The 8,788-nt window shown below is 36.0% G+C and overlaps 1 protein-coding gene across 1 annotated transcript in view; it reads left to right on the forward strand.

The window, feature by feature from the left end:
- LOC135104382 (dual specificity mitogen-activated protein kinase kinase 4-like) overlaps positions 1-8,376 on the forward strand; it is a 40,770-nt gene extending 32,394 nt beyond the window's left edge. The window contains 9 exon segments of the mRNA XM_064011761.1: positions 396-492; positions 494-526; positions 801-863; positions 866-982; positions 1,947-1,976; positions 1,978-2,118; positions 2,120-2,175; positions 2,512-2,716; positions 6,502-8,376. Of these exon segments, the coding sequence (XP_063867831.1) occupies positions 396-492; positions 494-526; positions 801-863; positions 866-982; positions 1,947-1,976; positions 1,978-2,118; positions 2,120-2,175; positions 2,512-2,683 (709 nt within the window). The 3' untranslated portion in view covers positions 2,684-2,716; positions 6,502-8,376.
- Positions 8,377-8,788: the final 412 nt, after the last annotated feature.

Raw genomic sequence — 8,788 nt, forward strand, 5'->3', positions numbered from 1 at the left:
GGGGAGTTTCCCTCACTTGATCTGATAAAGTAAGGTTTTACTTTACATTTAAAATTTTGGTAGTCCTAAATGAATTCCTATGACACCAGTACTGTTTACCTGTATCATTCAGCTTGGATCTGTTTATTTTTACTGTGGGCCATTCATTTGTGGGATGTTTCCAGAGAGAGAGAGGCCAGTAGAAATGGATACTTAACAAGAATAGTGGTGCATGACCCTAATTAAGCACAATGTGTGGAGCTAATGATTCTAATTTTTGCTGATATCCGAGACAAATCTTAGTCTTTTCAGATGGAGGTGCAGCTCATTTAAAGCCACATTCATGGTCATTTACCTGTTGTAGCTAGTGATTTGTTTTAATGTAATGTCAGCATTTTTTTTAGTGAATGTGTAACTTTTCCTCAGGGTGATTGTTGGATATGCATGGAACTCATGGACACCTCTCTAGACAAATTCTACAAGTTTATATATGAACGGATGCATGAGAGACTTCCCAGAAAACATGTTGGGAAAAATCACTGTTGCTGTGAGTAGATGCTTGGCAGTTTGTGCTATTAAAGGGAAAGAGGTGCTTGTTTGTAATTATTTGTATTTTTAATGGATACCTTAGGAATGATCTCTGAATACATATGTGTTGGCTTCAACATTTAAATGTTTATACTGTAAATGTTAGAATAAATGTAGTAGCATCATTGGCACCTCCAATAATACTCAGTTGGTTGTTTGCACATATATAACATGTGAATATTGAAAAAAGTTTATCCATTTGTTACAAAAATTGTGTTACTGGTACATTTCAGACACTCACAGCATTAAATTACCTCAAGGAAAAGCTGAAAATAATTCATCGAGATGTGAAAACCTTCGAACATTTTATTGGAATAAGCGAGGCAATATAAAGTTGTGTGACTTTGGCATCTCTGGCCAGCTGGTGGATTCCATCGCCAAGACCCGAGATGCTGGATGTCGACCCTACATGGCAGTCAGTATTAATTATGACCGTTTATAAGATGGTATTCACTTTTCAACTGACAGCATTTAAAATCATCTGGCAAAATGTTTTGTATACACTCAAATTGATAAGATGAAAGTAATTTTTGAATCTGATTTAATAGGTTTTAGTTATTACCTTAAAGCTTAAGAAGTTTTCAGTGTTTTGTTTATTTTCACATTTGGCAGGGATTTCTCCCCCCCAAATACTGCCTCTTCCCATAATTATAGGGCTTATGGGCCTGATGGGGTTCCTCTTATTGTTATCCAAAATTGTGCCTCCACACTCAAGCTCTACCATCTCTATCAGTCAACATCTACCTTTCCTTCTTGCTGGAAGTTTCTCCACATTCAACCTGTTGCTAATAAGGGTGATTGTTCTAGTCCCTCAAACTACTGCCCTATTGCTTTAATTTCCTACCTTTCTTAATTTTTTTAAATTTGTCATCAACAGGAAGATTTTTATACACCTATCAGTTCATAGCCTTATATCTGATTGCCAGAGTTAGATTCCATTTTGGCTGCTCTATTGATGATCTGGCTTTTCTTCCCATGTCTTGGTCATCCTCTTCTAGGGATTTTGGGGAAACTTTTGATGTTGGCCTTGACATCAAAATCATTTAACAGTGTGGTACAAGGCTTTATTTTCCAAACTATCCTTTTACAGCTTCTATCCTTCTCTCTGTAACTTCATCTAAAGTTTTCTTTATGATTGTTCTATTGCTACTGTGGTAGATGATTATTATTATTCTCCTAACTCTATTAATTGTGGTGTTCCTCAAGGATCTATCCTGTTACCCTTGCAGAGATCTAGCCTGTCACCCACTCTTCATATTATCAGTGATCTTCTGCACTCATGATATGACTCGTATTTTTCCATGTCTTTTTGTAGACATCCAAACCTTCAGGATGTCTGACTTCTGATCTTTCTATAGAAAGGAATGAAATTGTTGCAGCCTGAGCGCATAGATCCTGCGCGGGCCCGAGGGGTACGATGTACGGTCTGATGTGTGGTCGCTGGGCATCACCCTCATGGAGCTGGCTACTGGCAGTTTCCCCTACCCAAAATGGAACTCAGTGTTTGAGCAGCTGACCCAGGTGGTGCAGGGGGAGCCACCGCGTCTCTCACCCAAGTGAAAACGGAAACACGTTTTCAGAAGAATTTGTGTCTTTTGTTAACACGTGGTAAGTACACACATTAGTTTTTTTTTTTAAAGAACTTCTGAAATAGCTAAAACTAAAGACCAGTGTTGTCAGAGTAATATTAATTTATGAAAAAAAGAGGGTAAACTATGAAAGAATGAATATAAAAAAAAAGTAAAAAATGTTACTTATGATAGACATGAATACAAATAGACAAGAGTGGTAGAATTTCATGTTACAGAACAGGGAAGACTGAATTAATGCTGATTTTATGGATGTAGTCTTCAGGAAGCAAATAAAAGTATCCAGAAAAGATGCCTTAAAGCTTGTAATCAGTCTTTTATGTGTGTTGAACAGAAATGTACTTTTCTTCACCAGCCTCATCAAGGACGAGAGTTCTCGGCCCAAGTACAAGCAACTTCTTGAGCATACATTTGTGGTGCATTCCAAGGCTGATCCCATGGATGTAGCTGAATTTGTCTCTGGCATTCTGGACAAAATGGCCAATAATGGGCGAGTGATGTATACCTACGACTCGTACAACTGCTGATGATGGCATAGCACATTATGTTACTAATTGATGGTGGGTATTGCTGAAACATTCCTTCTGATTGCAATTTTGCAATTATATATATATATATATATATATATATATATATATATATATATATATATATATATATATATATATATATATATATATATATATATATATATATATATATATATATATATATGCACACACACACACACACACACACATTAGTGATCTGCTCATACCATTACATACAGGTAGGAGAGAGAAGGAATGTACATGTATGGGGATGTTGATTGCTTCAGGAAGGATAGGTCTGTTGTGGCAATCTTGTATCTGTAAACTGTATTTACATGGGCTTTTTAATTATTTATTTATTTGTTTGTTTGTTTGTTTGTTTGTTTGTTTGTTGTATTTTATTTATTTATTTATTTTTTTAATATTTTTATTTATTTATTTATTTATTTATTTTTATTTATTTATTTTTGTTTATTTTTTATTTATTTATTTTATTTATTTATTTTTATTTTTATTTTTATTTTTTTATTATTATTATTATTTTTTTTTTTTACTTGAGAGGATGTTGGTGTGGGGGTGTATATGTGCTATGCATACACACATATCCTTCAGATTTCCAGAAGTTCATTTTGATGGACCTTTTCAGACATGGACACTTTTTTAAATTCCTAGATGAGGTCTGGAACCATTGTTTGAAGGTAAATAATTATTGGATCAGTGAAGTAACCTGGTGATTTCTGGGCATGGGGGTACTCGCATGAGCAGGAAGATGGTTACTGGATCTGTAAAGCAGCTAGACAATTACTTGAAATTCATGTGCTTGGCAGTAAAAGCTCTGTTGGCCGGGTGGCTTGACAAATTCCACTGATTACAATCACAAATCATACAAATCTGCTACTTAGGTAATTGCACTAATTAAGAATAAGAGTGAAATCCAGTGTTGCCAACAAATAAACAAATTCTTTTGTATTTCCTTGTTTGCAGAATTGCTTATCTGTTATTTTTTAGCATTTTGTGGTCGCAATGTGTAATGTAAATTCTTTTCAAAGTTACGCTCGTGAGACTCCATCTTGGTGAATCTCTTTACCCAGGCCTGGTATATTTAGATCTGACTAGCCTTGCTGGAGCCATGGGGCTTGGGTCCAGTAATCAGGTCCTGCCCAGCCCTACGGTTTACTGCCTGTTTACAGTGTTGTTGTTCATGTTTGAAAATTTGTGCATTTGTATTGCATTATGTTAGTACAGTGTTTATATCAAACCCAAAGGCAGATTCAGGAAGGTTCACATTCATTTCTCTTTGTGTGGTGGATTGGCCTCTGAATTTTGGTGCTTGCCAGACCAAGTAGGGTAGACATCTGGTAATGGGTAGTGATCCTTAGACTTGTGATTTTTGGACAGCTGTTCCTTCCTTTTAGTTTAGGAATCAGGGTATAGTGTGTGTGTGTGTGTGTGTGTGTGTGCATATATATATATATATATATATATATATATATATATATATATATATATATATATATATATATATATATCATTTAATATGGTTTAACAGACTAAGAGAACTATAAAATTAAATATATATTATGCCTGCAATTGGATTCTTGTTGCTCCTGAATTCCATTGCATTAGATTGCTATATGCTCTCTCTCTCTCTCTCTCTCTCTCTCTCTCTCTCTCTCTCTCTCTCTCTCTCTCTCTCTCTCTCCTCTCCTCTCTCTCTCTCTCTCTCTCTCTCTCTCTCTCTCTCTCTCTCTTGTACCCCTTAAAGCATTTTTTATTTGTAGATACAAATTTTTTTATACAAGAGGGGCTCCATCTAAGGCAACAATGGGAAAATAATGCATGCTGAAAGTGCCAGTCCCTAAAGAGGAAAAAAAAACAATCTAAAATTAATTAGAGAAGTGTCTTCAAAGAGTTCAGTCATAGGCTGGAAGAAGTACAGAAGTAAGCAAGGAGTTCCAGAGTGTATCAGTTAAAGGGATGAAAGACTGAGAATACTACTTAACTCTTGCATTAGAGAGATGGGCAGAATAGCAATGAGAGAAAGTAGTCTTGTGGAGTGAGACCGCATGAGGTGGAGAGGCATGCAGTTGGCAAGATCAGAAGAGCAGCTGGCATGAAAATGGAAAGTAGTGATAAAAGATATAAAGAGAAGCAATCTTGTGAAGAGAAAGGCTGAAGACAGTCAGTTAGGGAGGAAATTATGAGTGTGAGTGGAGTCCCAATATATGTGATAAGGGGTTGCACTCATGATACAGATGTAGAACCATCCCTTGAGTGAAGCATACTCTGTCCAAGGGCAGATAAAAACCCTGCATAGAGTTAGTAACATTGGGGTTTGATGAGAAAAGCTGGCAGAGACAGCTTCATGGAACCTGTTTTTGTGATAAGTTTCATGGAACCTGTTTTTGTGATGAAGTTTCAAGTTTAGATTGTCAGTAAAGGACAGACCAAGGATGTTCAGTGTTGAAGTGGGAAATCATTGCATACCAATGAAGAAGAGGTGATAATCATCTGAAAGGTTGTATTGAGTTGATAGATAGAGGAATTGGTTTTTTGAAGCATTGAACAACAGAATTTGCTTTGCCACAATCAGAAGTCCGGTGATCTACGGCTTTCCTGCATGAACTGTTCAGTTTCTGAAAGGTTGGACATCAAGGAAAAAGATATAAAGTGCAGAGTGGTATCATTAGTGAATGAGTGGATAGAACATCGAGTTTGATTAGAAGATCATTTATGAATAATAGAAAGAGAGTGGGTGACAGGAGAGAACTCTGATGAATGCCACTGTTAGTAGACTTTAGAGAAGAACAGTGACCATCTACCACAGTGGCAGTGTATCAGATAACCATAAAGTAAACTTGGGATGAAGTTACAGAGTGAAGGATAGAAGCTATTGGAGAATATTTTTGTAATTTAAGGCAATAATAAAAGTTTCACCAAACTTAATACAGTAAGGAACACTAGAAGATCACTAGTAGAATGGCCACAATGGAAATTTTATTGGCAATCAGATATAAAGTTATGATCTGATAGATCTTTAAAAATCCTGTTGAGAATAGGTAAGAAAAATCTTAGAAAAACAGGAAATTCAAAACAATGGGTCAGTAGTTTGAAAAGTCAGAGTGGTCACCCTTTTTAGGAACAGGCTGAATAAAGGCAAACATCCAGTTGGAAGGAAAGGTTGATATATGTTGATAGACGGGTGGGAGAGTTTGACCAGTACAGAGGCATAGTAACAGAGAACAATAGGATGGGTCACATCACGTCCATAAATCCTATGAGGATTAAACCCTGTAAGGACTCAGAAAACATTGTTAGGAAGAATATTAATGGAAGGCTTGATAACTCGAGGATGGAGAAGGGAATATGCCCTGAAACATCCAGAGTTTAGTTTTTAACAAAGGTCTGCACAGAGCCCAGCTTTAGTAGCAGATAAGATACCAGTGAAACCATCACATTGAAAAAGAGGAGAGAAAAATGACAACCTAAGGTGATATTAACCCTCACCAGTATTTTTCAAGGAAAATGACAGTTTAGTTAATCACACAATCACACACATACTGTAGAATATTCAACAGTTGAGGCACTACATTCTTATTCCTTAGATTATGTGGCACTTTCAGTTTTGTGATTTATGTTGATTTGTTGGTATCAACTATATTTTGCTTTGAGTTTTGCATTAAAATAAGAGCAGGTTGGCTGTGATACATTTTAGTAATGTATTTCCTTTTTTTGGTTCATAGTGGCAGATTAGTAGTAAGTTTTCTTTTTGTTTTGAATTGCTTTCTCCTAAGCTAAATATTTTCTTTTCTCAGTAGTTTAAGTCCTGGAGTTCCATCTGGACAAAGCTTCACATGCAAGAGTTGGATGATAAGAAGAGCCCAGGCAGAGCAGCATTTATTTGTACAACTCTCAGAATTCACCTCTTACTGAGAAACATATATGCCCTTTTCTCTTGACATTAAAGCAATTTATGCTGGAATGCAAGAGGAAATGATGGCATATAATCATCTGTGATCTTTTCTGCTAGAGAGAAAGTCAAAAAAGAATATATCAAAACATAATAGTTTTATGTAAAAATGGACAAGTAATAACATACAATGTCAGAGTGCAGTCACCTAAGCAAGTGTGGGCACTGTGAAAGGTTCTCCAAGTTCTCTCTGCAGAGCCTTTCAAAGTGACCCTGATTAACTAAACATGTAGTACCCGAGTTGTGCACTGAGGCATGCACACAACCCAGTCAGGAAAGTGGCCATGTAAATGCAGTCCTGATGCACCATCCAAAACAGCTGACCATACAAAGGGAGAGGTGTAACAGGATGTCCCACTAAACATTAGATTGTGAGTTATCAATGAGTGGTGTGCATCTAGTTTTCTCATGGATGGCATTTTGGGATGCAAAGTTTTAGAAATGATAAGGTACCAACATGAGAGAGATCACATCATCATCATCATCATCATCATCATCAGTGTATGTAGATATTGTTCTGATGAAGATGTGCTTCTTGACACATGGAAAAGTTGGAGTGAGTGAAATATAATTGCCTCATGAAATTTATTGTATGATAACACTCAATTTAGCATATAAATATTTAGAAAGATGACTATTTTTAGTGCCATTGTTATATAGTGTGATTATGATTTTAAGATTTAAGAAGATTATTTATTTATTATATAGTGTTGACTTGCAGATCCTTAGGAATACTAGATCATTGTGTGTGAGGGTGAAAGAAGTAAAACCTTGAGAAAGTTGATCTTGTAAAATGAGCATTTGGTTGCTTTGCTTGTGTTCATGGTCAGCTCATGATTAGCATAGGAGTTGACGTCACTTGGCACACATTAACGTGGTTACTGCAGTATATCTTTCATAAACTGAAAATATCAAAATCTGAACTACGCTTTTGGAAAAAAAAAATATAATAATCTTGAGGTGATCCTATTGCATTCTGAAAATTCTCTCTCTCTCTCTCTCTCTCTCTCTCTCTCTCTCTCTCTCTCTCTCTCTCTCTCTCTCTCTCTCTCTCTCTCTCTCTCTCTCTCTCTCTCTCTCTCTCTCTCTCTCTCTCATTTGTACCCCAGCTGCCCCAGTTATAAGAAACTGCAAGCTCTTAAGATGTAGATGTCCCATCTCTGTTGGTATTGTCATAATGTCAATTGTAATGACAAGATGTTGCAGTATTTGGGATATATACTGAGTGAAATACTTGCAAATCTTATAATACATCTTTTCACCAAATATAGGGGTCCACAAGATCAAATTTTTGTTGTTTATACACATTTTTATTTTTAGTACATTTGAATTGTTGGGTAACATATTGGGCAATATAAGTGCCTCTGTTGTTAAGCAATGGTGTGAATGTAATTGTACGGAGGGTTAAAAGGCATTGTAATGTACCCACAGTTATGTTGACAAATCACAGGATTTAAGCATTAGTGACCTTTAATGTAATAAACATCAAATGGAGATACCAGATTGTAATAGAAATTTACAATTATTTTAAATGATTTGCATCCATTAGTTGTGGATTTCCATTTGATCTGGAAGGATTGAAGACCTGCCAGCATGAAGCTCAGCAAAGAAAGCTTTTAAGTAAGCTGCTCTGACTGAAGATGGAACAGGGCTCCATCTTTAAGTATTGTTTTCATATGTTGTTGCCGACATGTCTCATAGAAATAAAACTTTTTATATTTTTTCTCTTTCCTCTTCCTTCTCAAGGGTATAATATTAATGCAGACACTATGTAATAAATGGAATGCCTATTCCAATATTTATAAGGATTAATACACAAGTGGTGCTTGGAAAGGGAGCCTTCAAATAATGTGCCAGATTTCTTTTTTAGATTGTATCCATGTTATTTGATGGTGATGACAAATGAAAGCATTGATGAGATGTCTTTGTGAGGGTTATTGCAAGATCTTGCAAATATACCTTGTTAAAGTCAGTCCTATGGTGGGGTACTGAAATCTTCTGGAGTGCTTCACTATTCATTGTGTACCTGTGAAACACTTACCAAAGCAGAGCTGTTAAGATAACTGCATAAAACTAAGAATATTGGAAGCTTGAAAAATAAGTCTTAATGGTATGCTTTAGGTATATGCATG

This window comes from Scylla paramamosain, chromosome 10, assembly GCF_035594125.1.
Source record: "Scylla paramamosain isolate STU-SP2022 chromosome 10, ASM3559412v1, whole genome shotgun sequence".
Taxonomy (NCBI): Eukaryota; Metazoa; Arthropoda; class Malacostraca; order Decapoda; family Portunidae; genus Scylla; species Scylla paramamosain.